Raw genomic sequence first — 25,293 nt, 5'->3', positions numbered from 1 at the left:
CGCCTTCCTCCTGAACTTCGGTCTGAAACCTCATGAACGGTCTCGGCAAGGTCAGTCGGTCGGTGTCCTTAAGTGTTTTGATTGCCTGTTATTCCTCTCATCGTCCAGGCAGGGGTGTTGAGTTCCGCCCGTCTTCGGCACGTTCAGAGAGACCGACCCTGTGAGCGCACATGGGGGAGAGAGAGAGGAGGAGCAGGCCCCACTTCCAGCCTCTCGCTCTTTCACAGCCCCGTACCTGAGGACCAGAGCGTCTCTCGTCAGCAGGGCCTCGCGCCTGCAGGTGACTGAAGTGTGCTTTTATATACAGGTGAGGGAGAGTGCACAAGAATCGTCAGAAGTCAACACCGTTCGTAGAGATGGATGATGTCCAAGGTCACCCAGAAATAGAGCACAACAGGTCACTCAGAGGAAAGGTATTTTTCATTTTTCACCGGCGTATGGATCTACCAAGTACAGAAGCCAGACAAAAAACCATTGGGCCCCTGAGCAAGGCCCTTCACCCCAACTGCTCCAGGGGCACGACACTGCACCAGACTGGAGCCAGATGGAGTGTCCACTGTGGGTTAACGCTAGGGGACGACACTGCACCAGACTGGAGCCAGATGGAGTGTCCACTGTGGGTTAACGCTAGGGGACAACACTGCACCAGACTGGAGCCAGATGGAGTGTCCACTGTGGGTTAACGCTAGGGGACGACACGACGCCAGACTGGAGCCAGATGGAGTGTCCACTGTGGGTTAACGCTAGGGGACGACACTGCACCAGACTGAAGCCAGATGGAGGTTCCACTGTGGGTTAACGCTAGGGGACGACACGACACCAGACTGGAGCCAGATGGAGTGTCCACTGTGGGCTAACGCTAGGGGACGACACTGCACCAGACTGGAGCCAGATGGAGTGTCCACTGTGGGTTAACGCTAGGGGACGACACGCCACCAGACTGGAGCCAGATGGAGTGTCCACTGTGGGTTAACGCTAGGGGACGACACGCCACCAGACTGGAACCAGATGGAGGTTCCACTGTGGACTAACGCTAGGGGACGACACTGCACCAGACTGGAGCCAGATGGAGTGTCCACTGTGGGTTAACGCCAGGGGACGACACTGCGCCAGACTGGAGCCAGATGGAGTTTCTGAGTCTCTCTGAGTGAGTCTCTCACCTGGAATCAGTGTGTCTGTCAGGGTCGTACAGCTGGAGACAGGTCACCTCAGTGTGAATCTCTCACCTGGAATCAGTGTGTCTGTCAGGGTCATACAGCTGGAGACAGGTCACCTCAGTGTGAGTCTCTCACCTGGAATCAGTGTGTCTCTGTCAGTGTCATACAGCTGGAGACAGGTCACCTCAGTGTGAGTCTCTCACCTGGAATCAGTGTGTCTCTGTCAGGGTCATACAGCTGGAGACAGGTCACCTCAGTGTGAGTCTCTCACCTGGAATCAGTGTGTCTGTCAGGATCATACAGCTGGAGACAGGTCACCTCAGTGTGAATCTCTCACCTGGAATCAGTGTGTCTGTCAGGGTCATACAGCTGGAGACAGGTCACCTCAGTGTGAATCTCTCACCTGGAATCAGTGTGTCTGTCAGGGTCATACAGCTGGAGACAGGTGACCTCAGTGTGAATCTCTCACCTGGAATCAGTGTGTCTGTCAGGGTCATACAGCTGGAGACAGGTCACCTCAGTGTGAATCTCTCACCTGGAATCAGTGTGTCTGTCAGGGTCGTACAGCTGGAGACGGGTCACCTCAGTGTGAATCTCTCACCTGGAATCAGTGTGTCTCTGTCAAGGTCATACAGCTGGAGACAGGTCACCTCAGTGTGAGTCTCTCACCTGGAATCAGTGTGTCTGTCAGGGTCATACAGCTGGAGACAGGTCACCTCAGTGTGAATCTCTCACCTGGAATCAGAGTGTCTGTCAGGGTCGTACAGCTGGAGACGGGTCACCTCAGTGTGAATCTCTCACCTGGAATCAGTGTGTCTCTGTCAAGGTCATACAGCTGGAGACAGGTCACCTCAGTGTGAGTCTCTCACCTGGAATCAGTGTGTCTGTCAGGGTCGTACAGCTGGAGACAGGTCACCTCAGTGTGAATCTCTCACCTGGAATCAGTGTGTCTGTCAGGGTCGTACAGCTGGAGACAGGTCACCTCAGTGTGAGTCTCTCACCTGGAATCAGTGTGTCTGTCAGGGTCATACAGCTGGAGACAGGTCACCTTAGTGTGAATCTCTCACCTGGAATCGGCAGTCATACAGCATCCCCAGCTGGAAGGGGCGTCCGAGTGTGGCCACCTCGATGGTTTCTGAGTCCGACATAGCTCTGGAGCCTGGGTTCGTTACTGAAATCAAACCTAACACAGAGATGTTAAATGATTAACATCACAACCTTTGTACATGATTTCAAAGTCATGCACCAACGTGGCTTGATCATGTTGATAAAATGCTGCGTTTTGACATTCTGTTCTTAACAGCCGTATCAGCTGGACAGATAAAAGTGCAAAGATCATTGTTTTTATTGTTGGCATAGCAGGTATGAGGCTCCACTGGAGCCATAAAACATTGTGCATTATAAAACGATATCTATGTACCATTATACAATCTGTTTGAATTTGGTCTTTGCACGTAAATCTTACTGTAACCGAAACAGGAGCAGAACTGGAGGTCAACATCTGTGGAGTTGCAGAGGAAGACGTACTGGTCTTGAATTTGAGCAACTCTGAATTTTTCTTCTTTAACAAGTGGATAGCAGGAAGAAATCAATCCCTTCAGCTGAATTGTCCTGCCTCTTAAAAACAGTTTCGCCTTGAAACCAAGCATTAATTTTGACAACAAATCTTAGGTTTGGGCAACGAGCAGAAATGCATTTATTTGGTCTTTGCACGTAAACCTTACTGTAACCGAAACTGGAGCAGAACTGCAGGTCCGCGTCTGTGGCGATGCACTAATGTACTACCGGTACGTTGTAGCTGCTTGACCCTTTTGTTCCTCTTCGTCTTCTTATTCTAAGCCCTTCCCTCTCTGACAGCTACCACGCGGGGCGCCTGACCTGGGCGACCATGGAGCTGTGAAAAAATAGAGCCGAAACCTACTGTGCTCTTGGTGTCGCGCGTCGAACGGCAGCGGTTTCCTGCTTTTTTCCAGGCCTCTTCTGCAGTCGGTGGCCCTTGTGGTCCCCTGAGCCAAGAGCTCAGGGATTCGCTCCCTGTATGTGCTGGAAGCCCCACCTCCACCGAGAGATGGCCGGGGTCCTTTTGGACTTTGCACTGATGTGGAATTAAAACTTAAATGTCGCCCTGTTCGTCAGTAGTCTGCAGTCCTCTCTGTTAAACTGTCAAGGTGCTGTCAAAAAATTCCATTATTACACTAGAGACATAGTAAAATAAAAAAAAGCTAACAACAATCATCTAACAAAAGAGGTTGTTGATGGAGATGCCAGTAAACCCTGGTGTGTCTGCAGCAGGGCTGTCCAGTCCTGGTCCTGGAGGGGTCAGTCAGTGTGTCTGCCTGCAGCAGGGCTGTCCAGTCCTGGTCCTGGAGGGGTCAGTCAGTGTGTCCAGTCCTGGTCCTGGAGGGGTCAGTCTGCCCCCTCTCAAACTGGTGGAGCAAAAGTTTCTAGCACCTTCTGTGCTCCCCTGTCCCCTCCGACACCCCGCCAGCTCCCAGATCATTCCCCTGCCTCCAGCAGCCACCTTCCGGACCGGGCTGGGCGGACGACCGCAGAACCAGCGCTCGGGGGGAGCCGGGCCGCGTCACGACTGCGGGCGCCACGATCACAGCCAGTTTCACATCGATCGCCGTTCCGGGGCAACCTGTTTGTTCTGTAGTGTGAACAGTGACACGCACGCGCACGACATGAGAGATCATTAAAACAGACAGACGTGAGAACCTCCGCGCACACACGCCGAGCGAGCAGCAGAGTCATTTCTCCTCCTCGCCGTTAGTGACGCAGGTCCGCTTGTCCACGAGCCGCTGAGGTCCGATCACGCAGCCCTCGCGTCTCTCCAGCACACTTGGGCGCAGAGACGAGGAGCCTGCAGGACAGGAGAGAGCAGAGAGACGAGGAGCCTGCAGGACAGGAGAGAGCAGAGAGACGAGGAGCCTGCAGGACAGGAGACAGGAGAGAGACGGGTGAGCCTGCAGGACAGGAGACAGGAGAGAGAAGAGACGGGTGAGCCTGCAGGACAGGAGACAGGAGAGAGACGGGTGAGCCTGCAGGACAGGAGACAGGAGAGAGAAAAGACGGGTCAGCTTACAGGACAGGAGAGAGGAGAGAGACAGGTCAGTCTGTACGACAGGTACACCTGGGGACAGGAGAGAGCAGAGAGACAGGTCAGTCTGTACAACAGGTACACCTGGAGAGAGACAGGTCAGCCTGCAGGGCATGAGAGAGAGACAGGTTCATGAGAGACAAAATTCAGACACTGATGGACACATTCCTAAACACTCCATATCAAACCAACAAACTAGGGATGAACTTGGCCACACAAAAACTAAATCACCTATTCCACAAACTAGCATCAAAATCTAAGCTAAAAACAACTAAAAAAAACTACCAAAAAACAAAAGCAAAAGAAAAGTGGTTTGATACAGAGTGCAAAAACATCAGAAATGCACTACGAAAAGTCTCAAATGAAAAACACAGACAACCACACAACACAGATCTGCAACTCAGGTACTGTGACATGGTAAAACTTTACAAACACGCTGAAAAAGAAAAGAAACGCATACATAAACAAACAACTTGCATAAATTGAGGAGTCACTAAATCAGAACTGTTTCTGTGAGAAGTGGAACAACTTAAACAAATCAAAACCAGAAGAATTGGCCATCCAAAATGGAACAATCTGGCAAACATACTTTGAAAATCTCCCGAATACAAATCAATCAGACCAAAACCACTTTTGAAAAACTCAAATTTTGGAATTGGCTATCAAAGACAACCAAAACCCCTTAGACTCCCCAATCACTGAGCAGGAGCTACTGGACAAACTCCAGGCCCTCAGACCACGCAAAGCCTGTGGCCATGATGAAGTCATCAACGAGATGCTGAGACACAGCAGCCCAAAGTTGCAACAAGCCCTGCTCAAACTCCTCAATCTCATCATGACAGCTGGATGTTTTCCCGAGGCCTGGAACCAAGGACTGATCACGCCCATCTATAAGAGTGGAGACACTCTATCCCAACAACTACCGGGGCATCTGTGTGAACAGTAACCTGGGGAAGGTATTCTGCAGTATCCTAAATACACGAATACTGGCCTTCCTTACCGAACACAATGTCCTGAGTAAAAGTCAGATTGGCTTCTTGCCAGATCACCGCACATCTGATCACATTTACACCCTACACACACTGATAGACAAACACGTCCACCAAAAACACAAAGGAAAATTTTTGCCTGCTTTGTCGATTTCAAAAAAGCATTTGACTCGATTTGGCATGAGAGATTGTTTTATAAACTACTCCAAAGTGGCATAGGGGGCAAAGTGTACGACATAATTAAATCAATGTATTCAGAGAGCAAATGTGCATTGAAAATTGGAAACAAAAGGACTAAATTCTTCACCCAAGGCCGCGGGGTGAGACAGGGCTGCAGCCTGAGCCCAACACTATTCAATATCTATATCAACGAATTAGATATACGCAGATGACCTGGTCCTGCTGTCGCCCACAGAACAGGGGCTGCAGCAGAACCTGGCACTGCTGGAGCAGTACTGTCAGACCTGGGCACTGACAGTCAATCTGGACAAGACCAGAGTTATGGTTTTCCAGAAGAAAGCCAGACCTCAGGGAAACAGGTACAAATTCACACTGAACAACAACACATTGGAGCACACATCCAGCTACACATATCTCGGTCTCACCATCAGCTCTTCTGGGAGTTTTGACTTGGCAGTGAAGGCACTGAGGGAGAAGGCACTCAGGGCTTTCTACGCAATAAGAAGGAGGCTCTTCAACATCAACCCACCAACAAGAATCTGGCTCCAAATATTTGAAAGTGTAATCCATCCCGTTGCCCTAAAAGGCAGTGAAGTGTGGGGTCCCCTCACAGACCAGGATTACACCCAATGGGACAAACACCCCACAGAAACTCTGCACATGGAGATCTGTAGAAACATCCTCCGTGTGCAAAGAAAAACTCCTAACAACGGGTGCAGGGCCGAATTAGTCCAGTACCCACTATTGATAAACATACAGAAAAGAATATTAAAGTATTGGCTACACCTAAAAAACAGCGACCAAAATTCCTACCACCACAAAGCCCTGCTGAGCCAAGAGCTGAGCCCAAAACAGAGCCCCCTGAGCCAGCTGGTCCTGAGGCTCACCGACCTGAGCCACACCGACACTAACCGGCCTCAGGACAGCACTGCTAGAGCACCACAACCCAGACTCAACCACATCACAGCACAGATCAAACAGCAATATCTCACACACTGGGACACACACACACAAACACAACATAATCTGGAATGCTACAGAACCCTAAACAGACAACAATTCTAGTGGAGCATATCCTGTCTTTGACAGGACTTGTAGTGTTTTTAGGGAAACCAACAAGGTCAGTTCTATTCCTTGTGTTTATCACCGTTGGAAATTACTCTCCAGTCATCTGATTTGTACACCATGTGTGCAGTTCTTGTGTGAAGGAGATTGTTACTAGTATGAGTAGTATTATTTGTAGTGTTATTACTATTAGTAGTAGTATTAGTATTATTACTGGTATTATCATTATCAGTAGTATTAGTAGAGTATTAGTATTGTTAGTGTTATTATTAGTAGTATTAGTATTATCAGTAGTAGTATTAGTAGTATTATTAGCGCTGTCAGCAGCAGCAGTAGTAGTAGTAGCAGTCGTATTATTAGTGTTATCAGTAGTATTAGTAGTGTTAGTAGTAGTACTATTGTTGTCAGTTGTAGTATTAGTAGTGTTAGTAGTTGTACTATTGTTATCAGTAGTAGTATTAGTGTTAGTAGTAGTACTATTGTTAGCAGTAGTAGTATTAGTGTTAGTAGTAGTAGTACTATTGTTATCAGTGCATGATGCCCAAGAATAATTCCCAGATGTTCATTCTGTAAGTTGCATTCATAATGGCCAGCAGCCCCACTGGAGCACAGCAGTGTGAGCCTGGCCAGTACCTGGAGGGGAGACTGCTGGGAAAACACTGAGGCTGCTGCTGGGAGAGGTGTGAATGGGGCCAGCAGGGGGCGCTCTCACCCTGCAGGCTGTGTGGGTCCTGATGCCCCAGTATAGTGACGGGGACACTGGACTGTAAACAGGCGTCGTCCTGCAGATGAGACGTCAAACCGAGGTCCTGACTCTCTGTGGTCATTAACAATCCCAGGGTGTCTCTCGAGAAGAGTAGGGGTTTTACACCGGCGTCCTGGTCAAATTTCCCATTGGCCCTTACCAGTCATGGTCTCCTAATAATCCCCATCTATGAATTGGCTTCATCACTCTGCTCTCCTCCCCACTGAGAGCTGGTGTGTGGGGAGAGGACTGGGGCGTCATCCAGGTGGGGCTGCACACTGGTGGCGGTAGTGGGATCCCCAGGACCTGTAAAGAGCTGCACACTGGTGGTGGTAGTGGGATCCCCATGACCTGTAAAGAGCTCTGAGTGGAGTGTCCAGGAAAGAGCTATAGAAGTGTATTATTATTATTAATATCATGCAGCCCGAACCTCAAGCGTGACTCCCTGACCCTGACCTCTCTCTCCCCCAGGTGCAGAACCGCTGTTCCTGCTGCTGGTGGCCGCGCTGTGTCTCCAGATCTACTCCTCCGAGGAGCCCGGGTGTGAACCGGCGCTGCCCGCCGCCAGCTGCCCCCCCCGAGGGGCAGGGGCAGGGGGGGCAGGAGGAATGGCAGGGGCTGCTGTTGCCCCACCCACCCACACTGCCATCGCCCCTCCTGGCGGGGGAGGAAGAGGGGGCGGCGGCTGAGGCGACGAAGACCGGGGAGGTGCTGCTCCTGGTCGGCGTCTCTCAGTACCTTAGCAGCAGCTCCGACCTGTGACCTGTGACCTGTAACCCCCCCCGCCCCCCTTCTGGGTGGAGTCCGACCGTGACGGGAGAGGCCCTCGAGTCCGGCCCGATACCGATACCCATACCGGCCAGCCGGACCCGAACCCGAGCTCGGACCCGGACCGCTGCCGCCCGGAGAGGGGAGTCCGGGACTCGTGGGCGGAGACGCCCGTGGCGCCTTATCGCTCTGTTTGTTTATTTATTGATTTCCTGCATTGCTGATTTATTTATCTATCTTATTGATGGAGAGACTCGTGCGTCTTATTGATGGAGAGTATTTCAGTGAGAGCGGAGGTGGTGCTACTCTTCCTTTACCGTGAGGAACTGGAACGGTTCTCCATGATTTGTCGATGTATAATCGATCGGTCGATGACAGCGAGTGAAATGATCGAGGGGTGGGTGGGGAACGGCGCGTGTTTCACTCCCTGAACAGATGAATAAAAACGGAGAAGCAGCGGTGTGGTTTGTGTTTGTTCTGGGGGAGGGATTGACGCTGCAGGAAGTCAATCAGTGCTCAGGCATCTGCGGTTAAGGGGGGGTCTGTACGCAGAGAGGGGTGGGAGGAGGGAACAACCTGATACCCTGGCTTCTCTCCAGACAGAGCTGGGGGAGGGGCGAACAAGCCGATGAGCTGCTCAGGTCCGTTATCTACTGTCTGACTCCTGTCTGCTCTCATGCTCTCTCTGGTCTGCTGTTTCCCCGATCTGTCTCTCTCCTGAAGCAGTTCAGCTCTGGCCTCTGACTTCTGGTGCCTTGTCTCCCCCTGGCGGGGACAGCGCCTCATTAACTTCATTGATCCAGACGGGTGTGGACCCCAGTGTCCCGACTGCTGGTCAGGGGTGTTGCTTAGTCGGGGTTCGGTCTGTACTCCCCAAATTCCCTCTCCTCAGTTGATTGTAGGTGGGATGAAGTGGGGTCCCTGACTGTAAAGTGCTTTGGAGATCCTTTTAGATCAACTTTCCAGAACCCCAAACAAGAGAGTTTGCTTATGAAAAATAATTTTTAAAGTTTTTTTAAATTCCTAAGTGATGAGATATACCAGAAACGTTCATATCAGGCGGCGCCCAAGACTTCATTCTGCCCTGGTGAGTTAATCATTAACTGAACTCACTAAATATTTTATCAAGGGCCACTGAGAGGACAAAGTCATGCCCTTCAGATCAGCAGGAAGAGAAGGAGAGAGAGAGATGGCAGCGTGTAGGAGCTCAGCGCTCAGCCCTGGTGAGTTTTCTCTTGTTCTGCCTGTCAGAGTGTCAGTAAGGGAGTCACTGAGGGTCTCTTCTCTGTCACAGAGCACAGCAGCAGCTGGAGAAGTGTCTTCCTGTCTGCTGAGAGTGTGTTCTGTCTGTCAGACACACAGGGTCTGAACTTGGAGATAGAGACAGGAGCTGATGTACTTTCACTTTCTCTTGTCAGAGATCAGGGATCAGTTCTGTCAACTCAAGCTGTTTGGAATGTACTAAATATTTTAATGAGGTGTTTATTTAAGGTAAAATGATTGATGTAAAACCTGACCGTGTGCTGATGGTATTGGATTCACACTGTGAGTATTCATGATGCTCAGACACGCTCAGATATGATCGTTTCCTGTTTGTTGCTCAGAGGTCGTGTTTGTTGTACAGCTGATAATACCAGAGAGGAATCAGTACAGATGAACAACAGAGGAATTTATTTGGCCCATAATTAGTAGTGATTCCAGGTTCTCCTGTCCTGACTGGGCAGCTTGTTCCCCTCTCCCACCCCTCTCTGTGTACAGTAGAGCCTCCTGTCCTGACTGGAGGAGCTCACCCAGCTATGTCTGGAGAGAAGCCAGGGTATCAGCCTGTTCCCCTCTCCCACTTCTCTCTGTGTACAGTAGAGCCTCCCACTCCTGATTTTAAGTCTTAGTGTTGCTTTGAGTTTCAGTGTTAATTCTGAGGAACTCTGAGGTGTCAATATCTAACTGGTCTTTAATGATGACTGACTGTCACTGAGGATGTTGAATATTTTGTATATATACATATGGTTCACTATCTTCACCCTGTCAGTGTGGGACACTCCCTTCAGACTAAAGAGACTCAGTTCCTCCAGCTTGTCAGTTTCACTGTTTTTAAACTAACATCATGCTAGTTCTCTTCAGTGTGGATCACAGTAGATAGTTTCTAAGCGGTTTGAAACTATACAACACACAGATTTCCCAGCCAGGTGGCTGAGTCCCAAACATGTCTTTATGAAATGTGACATTTTAGACTCGCTAGTGAAGAATCAGGACAGACTGAATGATTTTACAGTTTTTTTACATGTATTTTTAAAATAAGGTGGTATAAAGGTTCATTCTGAACACAGAAGTCCCATATGTGTCTGAACTGCCATTGGATACTCAGTGTTAGGGGGACTCTACAGGGCCCTCCAGAAGTATTGGTGCCCTTGGTAAAGATGAGCAAGGAAGGAGTTGGGAAAAATGTCGATTTATCAGATGAGAGAAATCTAAACTTTCAGTGAGGTTAAATTATTCTAAGAAAAAAAATTGTGATGAAAAATAAACATGTACTATTGAGAGAACAGTTAAATATATATATATATTACATAAATTGCAAGAATACAGAATAAGAATGTTGTAAGAATACAGTCTGATTACCTAACATTAACAGAACATTTTTGTATACCACAGAGAATACACAGAAAATTAATCTCAATAATCTGTGATTTTCCTCTGTCACAGGGCAGGGACAATAGAAAAGATATAGAAAAGTTTTTATCGTGAATTTTAAATGGGATGAAGAGTGAAGATAGATGTGATGAGAACTTTATCATGTAAATAATCTGTGATCTTTCTCTCTGACAGGGGAGGGACAGGCTGATTCCCATGAGGCACCACAGCGTCTCTCAGAGATCAGGATCGTGCTGCTGGGCCAGAGATTGTCTGAGAAGAGCTCAGCAGGAAACACCATCCTGGGCAGAGAGGAGTTTGTCACTGAGGGAGTAACTGAGGAGTGTGTGAAGAGAGAGGGAGAAGTAGCTGGGAGGCAGATCACTGTGGTTGACACTCCAGGGTACTCCTCTTTTCCACGTATAATAAGGACTGATCCACAGCATGTCAGAGAGGAGGTTGTGCGCAGTGTGTCTCTGTGTCCCCCAGGACCCCACGCTCTCCTCCTGGTGATTGATCTGGACTCAGCCACAGACTGGAGATCAGTGAAGAAATATCTGGAGCTTCTCAGTGAGAGAGTGTGGAGACACACAATAGTGCTGTTCACCTGGGGGGACACACTGAGAGACATAACCATTGAGCAGCACATTGAGAGAGAAGGGAAGAAGCTCCAGTATCTGGTGGAGAAGTGTGGGAACAGGTATCATGTTCTCAACAACAAGAACAGGGGCGACCGCACTCAGGTCACAGAGCTGCTGGAGAAGATAGAGGACATGGTGGCAGGAAACTATGGGCTGTACTTCACCACTGACATCAAAGAAATAAACACTGAACGAGAGATAGAGGAGCCGAGACAGAGGGAGGAGGAGAGACAGAGAGAGACAGGAGCTGAGACAGAGGTTGGAGGAGGAGAGACAGAGAGAGACAGAGGAGCTGAGACAGAGGGAGGAGGAGAGACAGAGAGAGACAGAGGAGCTGAGACAGAGGGAGGAGGAGAGACAGAGGAGCTGATACAGAGAGACAGAGGAGCTGAGACAGAAGGAGGAGGAGAAACAGAGAGAGACAGAGGAGCTGAGACAGAGGGAGGAGGAGAGACAGAGAGAGACAGAGGAGCTGAGACAGAGGGAGGAGGAGAGACAGAGAGACAGAGGAGCTGAGACAGAGGGAGGAGGAGAAACAGAGAGAGACAGAGGAGCTGAGACAGAGGGAGGAGGAGAGACAGAAAGAGAGAGAGGAGCTGAGACAGAGGGAGGAGGAGAGACAGAGAGACAGAGGAGCTGAGACAGAGGGAGGAGGAGAAACAGAGAGAGACAGAGGAGCTGAGACAGAGGGAGGAGGAGAGACAGAAAGAGAGAGAGGAGCTGAGACAGAGGGAGGAGGAGAGACAGAGAGAGACAGAGGAGCTGAGACAGAAGTATGAAAGAAGGGAGAGAGAGAGAGAGAAGAGGAGCCCAGACTGCCTGTCAAGAGGAGGAACAGTAAAGGTCTTAAACCTCCCAACAGTGAGTGTGATTGATGCTGTATTAGTGATTCACTGATCTTACTGGTCATCAGACTGAGAGATTCAACCATCTTGTGTCCTGTTAGGAATTAAAATCATACTGTGCTCTGCTCTGTACTGCGTTACTAACACAGTGGCACACAGACCTGTGTCTGTTTAAATCCTCTGTGCTGTACTTGAACTGTTTTCTCTCAGGGAGATTAGATTTAGTCCATCACACAGCAGCTCAGAGACAGGAGCTGATTTACTTTCACTTTCTCTTGTCAGCGATCAGAGATCTATCAAACTGTTTGGAATTTAATAAACATTTAATAAACATGTTCCTGGTTTTACTGTTTTTATATAAAAATGTTTATGTAAAAAATCACTGACGAGGTATTAGGTTCTTTTTCACCAATAGTATTTTCATGCGTGTTAATGACAGCAGCAGACTTGATCAGACATGGTTTTTACCTGTGTGTTTCTCAGAGGCAGTTTTCACTGTTCTGTCTATAACAACACGGAGCTGTTTTCCACACAATAACAACAGAAGATAGGACACAGAAAAGAGTATTTAGTAGTTAAAATGATCAGAAGATCAAATCTGGCTGTTTCTTCAAGGAAGCCAGAGTATCTCATCTCTGTACTCAAGCTGCACCTCCAGTTGTGCCCAGAAAATCATCTCCGACCCCTCTCCCCCAGCTCATAATCTCTTTCAGCTTCATGCTTCTGGAACAAGTTTCAGATCCTCCCAATCAAGGACGGTCTGATTCAACCTCAGACTCCTCCCCTCTGCCATGCGACCTCTGAATTCACCTTGAACTCTGACTTCCTTGTATAATTTATTGTTTAACATGGAAAGTTGTTTACATATGTGCTGTATGTGACAATGTTTGTCTTCTGTTCTATGTAAATTTGTACTGTATATGTTGTATGTGTGACTCATCTGTGTTGTTTGCTGTACTATTAGCAAATTCCACCAACTATTGGCAATAAAGAATAATCTAATCAACTTCAAAAACGTTTTCACTTTCACAGTCTTGTGATCATCAATCATTCAATTGGTGCAAAACCTAACAGATTATAGCCATATTTCATTGTTTTAAATTAATTGATTACTAATGGCAAGAGTGATTAATACATCAACAGATTCTATATAGCTGCACATGTCCAACAATAAAATCGACTCTTGATTTTCAGCAGATCTCATTTGAAGTAATAATTAAAAAAAAAACTGTTTTATATAGCACCTTTAAAGGTGTCTTCTCAAAGCGATTTACAGAATGACAACAACAATGTCCTTACAGTGTGTGAGAGCAGGGGTGTGACCCCAGTGACCCCAGTGACCCGACTGCTGGTCAGGGGTGCTGCTTAGTCGGGGTTCGGTCTGTACTCCCCAAATTCCCTCTTCTCAGTTGATTGTAGGTGGGATGAAGTGGGGTCCCTGACTGTAAAGTGCTTTGGAGATCCTTTTAGATCAACTTTCCAGAACCCCAAACAAGAGAGTTTGCTTATGAAAAACAATTTTAAAAGTATTTTTATATATATTTTTAAATTCCTAAGTGATGAGATATACCAGAAACGTTCATATCAGGCGGCGTCCAAGACTTCATTCTGCCCTGGTGAGTTAATCATTAACTGAACCCAGGGCCACTGAGAGGACAAAGTCCTGCCCTTGAGAGAGAGACAAGACCAGAGTTATGGTTTTCCAGAAGAAAGCCAGACCTCAGGGAAACAGGTACAAATTCACACTGAACAACAACAACACATTGGAGCACACATCCAGCTACACATATCTCGGTCTCACCATCAGCTCTTCCGGGAGTTTTGACTTGGGAGTGAAGGCACTGAGGGAGAAGGCACTCAGGGCTTTCTACGCAATAAGAAGGAGGCTCTTCAACATCAGCCCACCAACAAGAATCTGGCTCCAAATATTTGAAAGTGTAATCCAACCCATTGCCCTATATGGCAGTGAAGTGTGGGGTCCCCTCACAGACCAGGATTACACCCAATGGGACAAACACCCCACAGAAACTCTGCACATGGAGATCTGTAGAATCATCCTCCGTGTGCAGAGAAAAACTCCTAACAACGGGTGCAGGGCCGAATAAGGCCAGTACCCACTATTGATAAACATACAGAAAAGAATATTAAAGTATTGGCTACACCTAAAAAACAGCGACCAAAATTCCTACCACCACAAAGCCCTGCTGAGCCAAGAGCTGAGCCCAAAACAGAGCCCCCTGAGCCAGCTGGGCCTGAGGCTCACCGACCTGAGCCACACCAATCCTAACCAGCCTCAGGACAGCACTGCTAGAGCACCACAACCCAGACTCAACCACATCACAGCACAGATCAAACAGCAATATCTCACACACTGGGACACACACACACAAACACAATATAAACTGGAATGCTACAGAACCCTAAACAGACAATACACACTAGCTGAATATTTGACCAAAATAAAAAATAACAAACAGAAACAGACCCTGACGAAGTACAGGCTCAGTGACCACAACCTGGCCATAGAAACTGGGCGACACAGGCAGACCTGGCTGCCCAGAGAGGACAGGCTGTGCTCCCACTGCCAGCGGGGAGAAATAGAGACAGAGGTGCACTTCCTACTGCACTGTGACAGATACTCTGGGATTAGAGAAACATTCTTCCCGAAATTCAGAAATCTAATCCCACAGTTCCCACACTTGCCAGAGTCACAACGGGTCCCCATCCTACTGGGAGAGGGAGGAGGGAACTCAGTTGATCTGGCAGCCCAGTATGTGATCTCCTGTCACAGCCTGAGGAACAGTGAGTCTGTCTCCCAATAATGCTCCAGCCGCCTACAGTATATGTCAATATTTTATCATTTCTCTTTGTTGTAAATGTCTGTGACATGTCTGTAGGTTTTATTTTACTTCTAGTTTTTGTTTTGTTCCATGTTAATTTTATTATTTTTATTTGCTTTGGCAACACTGATTGTACCCATCGGTCATGCTAATAAAGCCTCTTGAACAGGAGAGAGACAGGTACAGGTACTCCTGGCCAGGTGTGGCTGTTACCTGCTTGCCCTGGTCTCTGAAGAACTCTCCAGCGTTCTCGATCACCAGCTCATCTGTCATGGAGGCGTAGGGCTGCTCCTTACACAGCCTCAGCATCTCCCAGAGGGTCACCCCAAACGCCCACACATCGCTGGCCATGGTGAACTTCCCCTGGGGACGCAGACACATGAGGTCACCCCCAACACCCCCACACAGTCGCCGGCGTACAGGTTGCGGCTCATGCCGAAGTCGGCGATCTTGATGGCGCCGCCCTCCCCCACCAGGCAGTTCCGGGTCGCCAAGTCCCGGTGCACAAAGTTCAGGGAGGCCAGGAACTTCATCCCGGAGGAGATCTGGCAGGCCATGGAGATCAGAGAGGTGTAGCTGGAGAGAGAGACACATCTCATATTAACACTGAGAGAGAGAGAGTGGGGTTCATACAGACACACTGACTGGACACTCCAGTACATGAACACTACACTGAGAGAGAGGGGTTCATACAGACACACTGACTGGACACTCCAGTACATGAACACTGCACTGAGAGAGAGAGGGGTTCATACAGACACACTGACTGGACACTCCAGTACATGAACACTGCACTGAGAGAGAGAGGGGTTCATACAGACACACTGACTGGACACTCCAGTACATGAACACTGCACTGAGAGAGAGAGGGGTTCACACAGACACACTGACTGGACACTCCAGTACATGAACACTGCACTGAGAGAGAGAGAGGGGTTCATACAGACACACTGACTGGACACTCCAGTACATGAACACTGCACTGAGAGAGAGAGGGGTTAATACAAACACACTGACTGGACACTCCAGTACATGAACACTGCACTGAGAGAGAGAGGGGTTCATACAGACACACTGACTGGACACTCCAGTACATGAACACTGCACTGAGAGAGAGGGGTTCATACAGACACACTGACTGGACACTCCAGTATATGAACACTGCACTGAGAGAGAGGGGTTCATACAGACACACTGACTGGACAGACCTGACGGTGGACTCCCCATGGCTGGCGGTGGCGATCTGATCTCGCACACATGTAGACTCGCACTCTCGCACATATGTAGACTCACACACAGACTCAGTCACACGCACACTCTCGCACACGTAGACACGCACACGTAGACTCGCACAGACTCGTAGTCACACTCAGACTCACTCCCGGGCACGTAGACTCGCGCGCGCACACAGACTCGCAGTCACACTCGGACACTCGCACACATGTAGACTCGCAGACACTCGGACACTCGCACTCAGACTCGCAGTCACACTCGGACACTCGCACACATGGACACTCGCACTCAGACTCGCAGTCACACTCGGACACTCGCACACATGTAGACTCGCAGACACTCGGACACTCGCACTCAGACTCGCAGTCACACTCGGACACTCGCACACATGTAGACTCGCACTCAGACTAGCAGTCACACTCGGACACTCGCACACATGGACACTCGCACTCAGACTCGCAGTCACACTCGGACACTCGCACACATGTAGACTTGCAGACACTCAGAAACTCGCACACATGTAGACTCGCAGACACTCAGAGACAGACTCAGGCGCACACGTACACTCGCACACGTACACTCGCACGCAGACTCGCAGTCACACACATACACTCGGGCACAGACTCGCAGTCACACTCAGACACTCTCGCACACGTACACTCGCAGTCACACTCAGACACTCGCACACGTACACTCGGGCACAGACTCGCAGTCACACTCAGACACTCTCGCACACGTACACTCAGGCACAGACTCGCAGTCACACTCAAGGCACTCGCACACGTACACTCGCACGCAGACTCGCAGTCACACTCAGACACTCGCACACGTACACTCGCACACGTACACTCGCAGTCACACTCAGACACTCGCACACGTACACTCGCCCGCAGACTCACAGTCACACTCAGACACTCTCGCACACGTACACTCGCAGTCACACTCAGACACTCTCGCACACGTACACTCGCAGTCACACTCAGACACTCTCGCACACGTACACTCGCAGTCACACTCAGACACTCGCACACGTACACTCGCACGCAGACTCGCAGTCACACTCAGACACTCTCGCACACGTACACTCGCCCGCAGACTTAGTCACACTCAGACACTTGCACACGTACACTCGCCCGCAGACTCGCAGTCACACTCAGACACTCTCGCACACGTACACTCGCCCGCAGACTAGCAGTCACACTCAGATACTCACACACGTACATTCGCACGCAGACTCGCAGTCACACCCAGACACTCTCGCACACGTACACTCGCAAGCAGACTCGCAGTCACACCCAGACACTCTCGCACACGTACACTCGCAGTCACACTCAGACACTCTCGCACACGTACACTCGCAGTCACACTCAGACACTCGCACACGTACACTCGGGCACAGACTCGCAGTCACACTCAGACACTCTCACACACGTACACTCGCAGTCACACTCAGACACTCTCGCACACGTACACTCGCAGTCACACTCAGACACTCGCACACGTACGCTCGGGCACAGACTCGCAGTCACACTCAGACACTCTCGCACACGTACACTCAGGCACAGACTCGCAGTCACACTCAAGGCACTCGCACACGTACACTCGCACGCAGACTCGCAGTCACACTCAGACACTCGCACACGTACACTCGCACACGTACACTCGCAGTCACACTCAGACACTCGCACACGTACACTCGCCCGCAGACTCACAGTCACACTCAGACACTCTCGCACACGTATACTCAGGCACAGACTCGCAGTCACACTCAGACACTCTCGCACACGTACACTCAGGCACAGACTCGCAGTCACACTCAAGGCACTCGCACACGTACACTCGCACGCAGACTCGCAGTCACACTCAGACACTCGCACACGTACACTCGCACACGTACACTCGCAGTCACACTCAGACACTCGCACACGTACACTCGCCCGCAGACTCACAGTCACACTCAGACACTCTCGCACACGTATACTCGCAGTCACACTCAGACACTCTCGCACACGTGCACTCGCAGTCACACTCAGACACTCTCGCACACGTACACTCGCAGTCACACTCAGACACTCTCGCACACGTACACTCGCAGTCACACTCGCACACGTAGACTCACAGACACTCAGAGATAGACTCAGGCGCACAAGTAGACTTGGGCACAGACTCGCAGTCACACTCAGACACTCTCACACACGTACACTCGCAGTCACACTCAGACACTCTCGCACACGTACATTCGCACGCAGACTCGCAGTCACACCCAGACACTCTCGCACACGTACACTCACATGCAGACTCGCAGTCACACCCAGACACTCTCGCACACGCACACTCGCAGTCACACTCAGACACTCTCGCACACGTACATTCGCACGCAGACTCGCAGTCACACTCAGACACTCTCGCACACGCACACTCGCAGTCACACTCAGACACTCTCGCACACGTACATTCGCACGCAGACTCGCAGTCACACTCAGACACTCTCGCACACGTACACTCGCAGTCACACTCAGACACTCGCACACGTACACTCGCAGTCACACTCAGACACTCTCGCACACGTACACTCGCAGTCACACTCAGACACTCTCGCACACGTACACTCGCAGTCACACTCAGACACTCGCACACGTACACTCGCAGTCACACTCAGACACTCTCGCACATGTACACTCGCAGTCACACTCAGACACTCGCACACGTACACTCAGGCACAGACTCGCAGTCACACTCAGACACTCTCGCACACGTACACTCAGGCACAGACTCGCAGTCACACTCAAGACACTCGCACACGTACACTCGGGCACAGACTCGCAGTCACATTCAGACACTCTCGCACACGTACACTCGCAGTCACACTCAGACACTCGCACACGCAGACTCGCCCGCAGACTCACAGTCACACTCAGACACTCGCACACGTACACTCGCCCGCAGACTCGCAGTCACACTCAGACACTCTCGCACACGTACACTCGCAGTCACACCCAGACACTCTCGCACACGTATACTCGCACGCAGACTCGCAGTCACACTCAGACACTCTCGCACACGTACACTCGCAGTCACACTCAGACACTCGCACATGTACACTTGCAGTCACACTCAGACACTCTCGCACACATACACTCGCAGTCACACTCAGACACTCGCACACGTACACTCGGCCACAGACTTGCAGTCACACTCAGACACTCTCGCACACGTACACTCAGGCACAGACTCGCAGTCACACTCAAGACACTCGCACACGTACACTCGGGCACAGACTCGCAGTCACATCCAGACACTCTCGCACACGTACACTCGCAGTCACACTCAGACACTCGCACACATACACTCGCAGTCACACTCAGACACTCGCACACGTACATTCGCACGCAGACTCGCAGTCACACTCGGACACTCGCACACGTACACTCGCCCGCAGAGTCGCAGTCACACCCAGACACTCTCGCACACGTACACTCGCACGCAGACTTGCAGTCACACCCAGACACTCTCGCACACGTACACTCGCACGTACACTCGCAGTCACACTCAGACACTCTCGCACACATACACTCGCAGTCACACTCAGACACTCGCACACGTACACTCGGCCACAGACTCGCAATCACACTCAGACGCTCTCGCACACGTACACTCAGGCACAGACTCGCATTCACACTCAAGACACTCACACACGTACACTCGGGCACAGACTCGCAGTCACACTCAGACACTCTCGCACACGTACACTCGCAGTCACACTGAGACACTCGCACACGTACACTCGGGCACAGACTGGCAGTCACACTCAGACACTCTCACACACGTACACTCGGGCACAGACTCGCAGTCACACTCAGACACTCTCGCACACGTACACTCGCAGTCACACTCAGATACTCTCGCACACGTACACTCGCAGTCACACTCAGACCCTCGCACACGTACATTCGCACGCAGACTCGCAGTCACACTCGGACACTCGCACACGTACACTCGCCCGCAGAGTCGCAGTCACACCCAGACACTCTCGCACACGTACACTCGCACGCAGACTTGCAGTCACACCCAGACACTCTCGCACACGTACACTCGCACGCAGACTCGCAGTCACACTCAGACACTCTCGCACACGAACACTCACAGTCACACTCAGACACATCGCACACGTACACTCGCAGTCACACTCAGACACTCTCGCACAGGTACACTCGCAGTCACACTCAGACACTCTCGCACACGTACACTCGGGCACAGACTCGCAGTCACACTCAGACACTCTCGCACACGTACACTCGCAGTCACACTCAGACACTCTCGCACACGTACACTCGCAGTCACACTCAGACACTCTCGCACACGCACACTCGCAGTCACACTCGCAGACGTAGACTCGCAGACACTCAGAGATAGACTCAGGCGCACAAGTAGACTTGGGCACAGACTCGCAGTCACACTCAGACAATCGCACACGTGCAGTCACACTCAGACACTCTCGCACACGTACACTCGCAGTCACACTCAGACACTCTCGCACACGTACATTCGCACGCAGACTCGCAGTCACACTCAGACACTCTCGCACACGTACACTAGCAGTCACACTCAGACACTCTCGCACACTTATACTCGCAGTCACACTCAGACACTCGCACACGTACACTCGGGCACAGACTCGCAGTCACACTCAGACACTCTCGCACACGCACACTCGCAGTCACACTCAGACACTCGCACACGTACACTCGCAGTCACACTCAGACACTCTCGCACACGTACACTCGCAGTTACACTCAGACACTCTCGCACACGTACACTCGCCCGCAGACTCGCAGTCACACTCAGACACTCTCGCACACGTACACTCGGGCACAGACTCGCAGTCACACTCAGACACTCTCGCACACGTACACTCGGGCAGAGACTCGCAGTCACACTCAGACAATCGCACACGTGCAGTCACACTCAGACACTCTCGCACACGTACACTCGCAGTCACACTCAGACACTCTCGCACACGTACATTCGCACGCAGACTCGCAGTCACACTCAGACACTCTCGCACACGTACACTAGCAGTCACACTCAGACACTCTCGCACACTTATACTCGCAGTCACACTCAGACACTCGCACACGTACACTCGGGCACAGACTCGCAGTCACACTCAGACACTCTCGCACACGCACACTCGCAGTCACACTCAGACACTCGCACACGTACACTCGCAGTCACACTCAGACACTCTCGCACACGTACACTCGCAGTTACACTCAGACACTCTCGCACACGTACACTCGCCCGCAGACTCGCAGTCACACTCAGACACTCTCGCACACGTACACTCGGGCACAGACTCGCAGTCACACTCAGACACTCTCGCACACGTACACTCGGGCAGAGACTCGCAGTCACACTCAGACACTCTCGCACACGCACACTCGCAGTCACACTCAGACACTCTCGCACACGTACACTCCCAGTCACTCTCAGACACTCTCGCACACGCAGACTCGCAGTCACACTCAGACACTCTCGCGCACGCAGACTCGCAGTCACACTCAGACACTCGCACACGGAGACTCGCAGTCGCACTCAGACACTCGCACACGTACACTCGCAGTCACACTCAGACACTCGCACACGCAGACTCGCAGTCACTCAGACACTCTTGCACACGTACACTCGCCCGCAGACTTGCAGTCACACCCAGACACTCTCGCACACGTACACTAGCCCGCAGACTCGCAGTCACATTCAGACACTCTCGCACACGTACACTCGCAGTCACACTCAGACACTCGCACACGCAGACTCGCCCGCAGACTCACAGTCACACTCAGACACTCGCACACGTACACTCGCCCGCAGACTCGCAGTCACACTCAGACACTCTCGCACATGTACACTCGCCCGCAGACTCGCAGTCACACTCAGACACTCTCGCACACGTACACTCGCCCACAGACTCGCAGTCACACTCAGACACTCGCACACGTACACTCGCCCGCAGACTCGCAGTCACACTCAGACACTCTCGCACACGTACACTCGCACGCAGACTCACACACAGACTCAGTCACACTCAGACACTCGCACACGCACACTCGCACGCAGACTCTCAGTCACACTCAGACACTCTCGCACACGTACACTCGGGCACAGACTCACAGTCACACTCAGAGACTCTCGCACATGTACACTCGGGCACAGACTCGCAGTCACACTCAGACACTCGGGCACACACAGACTCGGTCACACTCAGACACTCATGCACACGTACAGATGCAGCCATTCAAAATGGGTGAGGTATTTCGCGGCATACCCCGGTGGGCGTGTCGCGGTATCACGCAGTTCACGTGTGTCACGTGGCTAACTATCCGGCGTCGTCTTGTAAAACCGCCAGGGGGAGCTTAACCTCTCATGTACAGCATTTGAGCCTTTAATTTTGAACTGTGTATTACAGCATGTTAATCATCAGTCATTAAAATGTTGGTATATTTTATGAAAGCAAGATTGCTCAGTTGGACAAAAGTACACAACCTACCTTTATCAGAAATATTTATGCATCAAAGCCTTTACTGAAGATATTACTAATAGTATTAATAATGGATGACTTTGGACAAGCTGTATACTCAAAGTATAATTTCTTTAGCACATTTGTACAAGCACTTGGAATCTGTCCAAGCCATACTTTGTCAGGCATAAAAACTTCCTTGCTTTTAACAGGGTGTTTCATAATTTCTAACTACGAAAATGATTTAAAATGCGACACCTATCATTCAACTAGAGCTTATAATATCACAAGGATCCTCAAGAGCACAGCAAAGAGTGTATTAAAAGACACTTGTATTTATCAACGCTTTCTTTTACGTATACCAGATTTTATGGAACCACTTCAGAGGGGTGTCAGCCAGTCAGATTCCAGGAATCGGCACTTTAAAGGAAAAATACACACGGGTATTCCATTTCTCCCTAACGATTTTAAGCATCGAAGTATTTAACTAGCATGTGAAATAGCGTGTGAAAAAGTGGTAGTTTTAAGCTTTTCTGCTAATATAATATGGAATCGCGTATCTAAAGAATTTGTGTGCTGCGACAGGGCTGTGTAGGGCTGTTTCGCCTGCCTGTTCATGCGAGCTGTCTTGTAGCCTACTAGTCTAGGTGCGTGACTACCAACTGGCAGGTTGTGTGTTCGAATCCAGCTGGTGCTGGACTTTTCATTTTTATTTATTTATTTTTTAATCGCGTAACATAAACATATTACCGTATGCAAACTGTACTGTATACAGTATGTATATGTATATTTAATGTCTTAACTGTGCCCGTTTAAGTATTGAATATTCATATCTAATTTTACCACTGAAGGGAAATCTTAGTAGCTGAGCATAAAAAGAATAGGAGCATACTGCAACGCGTGTGAAGGCCATAAACGATATTAATTTTGGAACATAAACATACAGTATATGGCTGGTCTCGGTACTTTAAAGAAAACATACACGAAACATGGTTTCATTATGACCAGAATCGGTCTTGAGATATTTTTAACTTGATTTACAGTATTTGAGAGGTATGTCTTAACACCGATACTACAGTGCTTAAGTACTGCTCACGTATATGTTTCTAGGTTTATATTATGCATTTCATACGGTCAAATTACTTTTGAGCAACTAATAAGAAGCGCGAAACGGTATGCGTTTTAGTTTCGTTTTGTGCTGGGACCCCTGGATTGATTAGAGATATCAAGTACATACAAGTCATTTTTTTAATGTTGTAGTTCGTCTTGAAAAAATGTTACGAGTACATCATCTATCAACAATTACACAGGTTCTGTTTCCATATTGCGGATTTTGGTTACGTAATATTATTTTCTAGATTTCACGTTGTGAATATATGATTTGGGCAAACAGAGCCGCAAAGAAGTACATTATTGGTTGTTGTTTTTTTTTTGCAGTTTTATCTAGAACAAGCGATGCTTAAACCTTTGTCTGATTCTTGTGAAACTATCCACACGACAGTTACAGTACCTAGGAGTTGACTTCAGTGATGTCACTGATGGGATGTTTCTAAAAATCCATCCTCTGTAAAACGTCTTCTCTAGTTGTCCTGCATATGTATTCGCTAATGAAGCTGTGTGTTCTGAGCCTGGATCTCTACATTTCTGTATGAACCAGCTTAGAGGGCTAAAGACAGCTTGTGTTTAAATTGAGTGTAAGGCAATTTATGCTTCTAAAGTCATGGTCAGCATTTATTATTGTACTGTGCTGTAAACTTGTTCTGTGCCTAGTCACATTATTTTATAGCGTTTTTATAGCGTTGTCAAATCTGGTGGCGCTGTGTGTTAGTTTCCTGACTCCCATGTCACATGGTCTGTGATTGAAACCTGTGAAACCGGTTTAATTCGTCACAGCCAGCACTCCGGCAGAGAGGGGGTTGTACTCGTAAAGTAGAAGCAGGCGAGATTTCCAGTGAAAGACACCTCCCCCTAATAATACACCCTCATACGATTCAAATTGTATTACAGCATTGTAATTACACATTGTAATTGTATTACACATTGTACACATGCTTAAAAGAGAAGAGAGAAAACGCAAGCCTTCTTCAGGTGTAAGGGTCTTCTGCTCAGAATGAAACGCTAAAATGTAATGTAGGCTCTGAATGGGTTCAATTATGATTTGGGCTTGATTAAGGTCGCTGCCTTTCATCTAAAACCCTACTTGAATCCTTCTAAACTAAAAACCAGTGTTAGTGAGTTCTAAATAAAGAGGTATCCAGGTAACAGTGAAACGGGCGGACAGTCTGGGGAGATCGCCCGTTTTCCATGTAAATAGTTCCCTGGTTCCGCACCCCTTGGTGTTTCTCTCGCTCTCTCTCGGGTCACCTGATCATTAGCTCGAAAGATTTGAGTGCTTTGTGTATATTCTAATGGTAGTGGGGGCAGGGTGTGTGGGAACAGGTTTGGTTGAAATTGCATTGGAGATCTATGTTCTTCACACCTGAAACATTTTCTCTGAAAGCATTTTCTTCGCAGTTTAACCGATCTTGTTACAGCATGTTACAGTTTACTATTATTAACCATATTAATTTTAAGTGCTTAAT

The 25,293-nt window shown here is 49.5% G+C and overlaps 2 protein-coding genes across 3 annotated transcripts in view; one reads left to right on the top strand and one right to left on the bottom strand.

Moving 5' to 3' along the window:
• Window positions 1-25,293, bottom strand: part of LOC148671947 (uncharacterized) — a 206,332-nt gene that overhangs the window by 19,213 nt on the left and 161,826 nt on the right. The gene's annotated exons all lie outside the window — the stretch shown is intronic.
• Window positions 9,144-11,978, top strand: LOC148671956 (GTPase IMAP family member 9-like). Its single transcript, XM_088632800.1, has 2 exons — window positions 9,144-9,227; window positions 10,831-11,978. Exons 1-2 carry the CDS (start codon window positions 9,155-9,157, stop codon window positions 11,790-11,792), a joined length of 1,035 nt encoding a protein of 344 aa, XP_088488926.1. The 5' UTR covers window positions 9,144-9,154; the 3' UTR covers window positions 11,793-11,978.

This window comes from Lepisosteus platostomus, chromosome 5, assembly GCF_059453375.1.
Source record: "Lepisosteus platostomus isolate fLepPlt1 chromosome 5, fLepPlt1.hap1, whole genome shotgun sequence".
Classification (NCBI taxonomy): domain Eukaryota; kingdom Metazoa; phylum Chordata; class Actinopteri; order Semionotiformes; family Lepisosteidae; genus Lepisosteus; species Lepisosteus platostomus.
The sequence above is the reverse complement of the archived record's forward strand: the minus strand, read 5'-3'. Positions and strand labels throughout refer to the sequence as shown.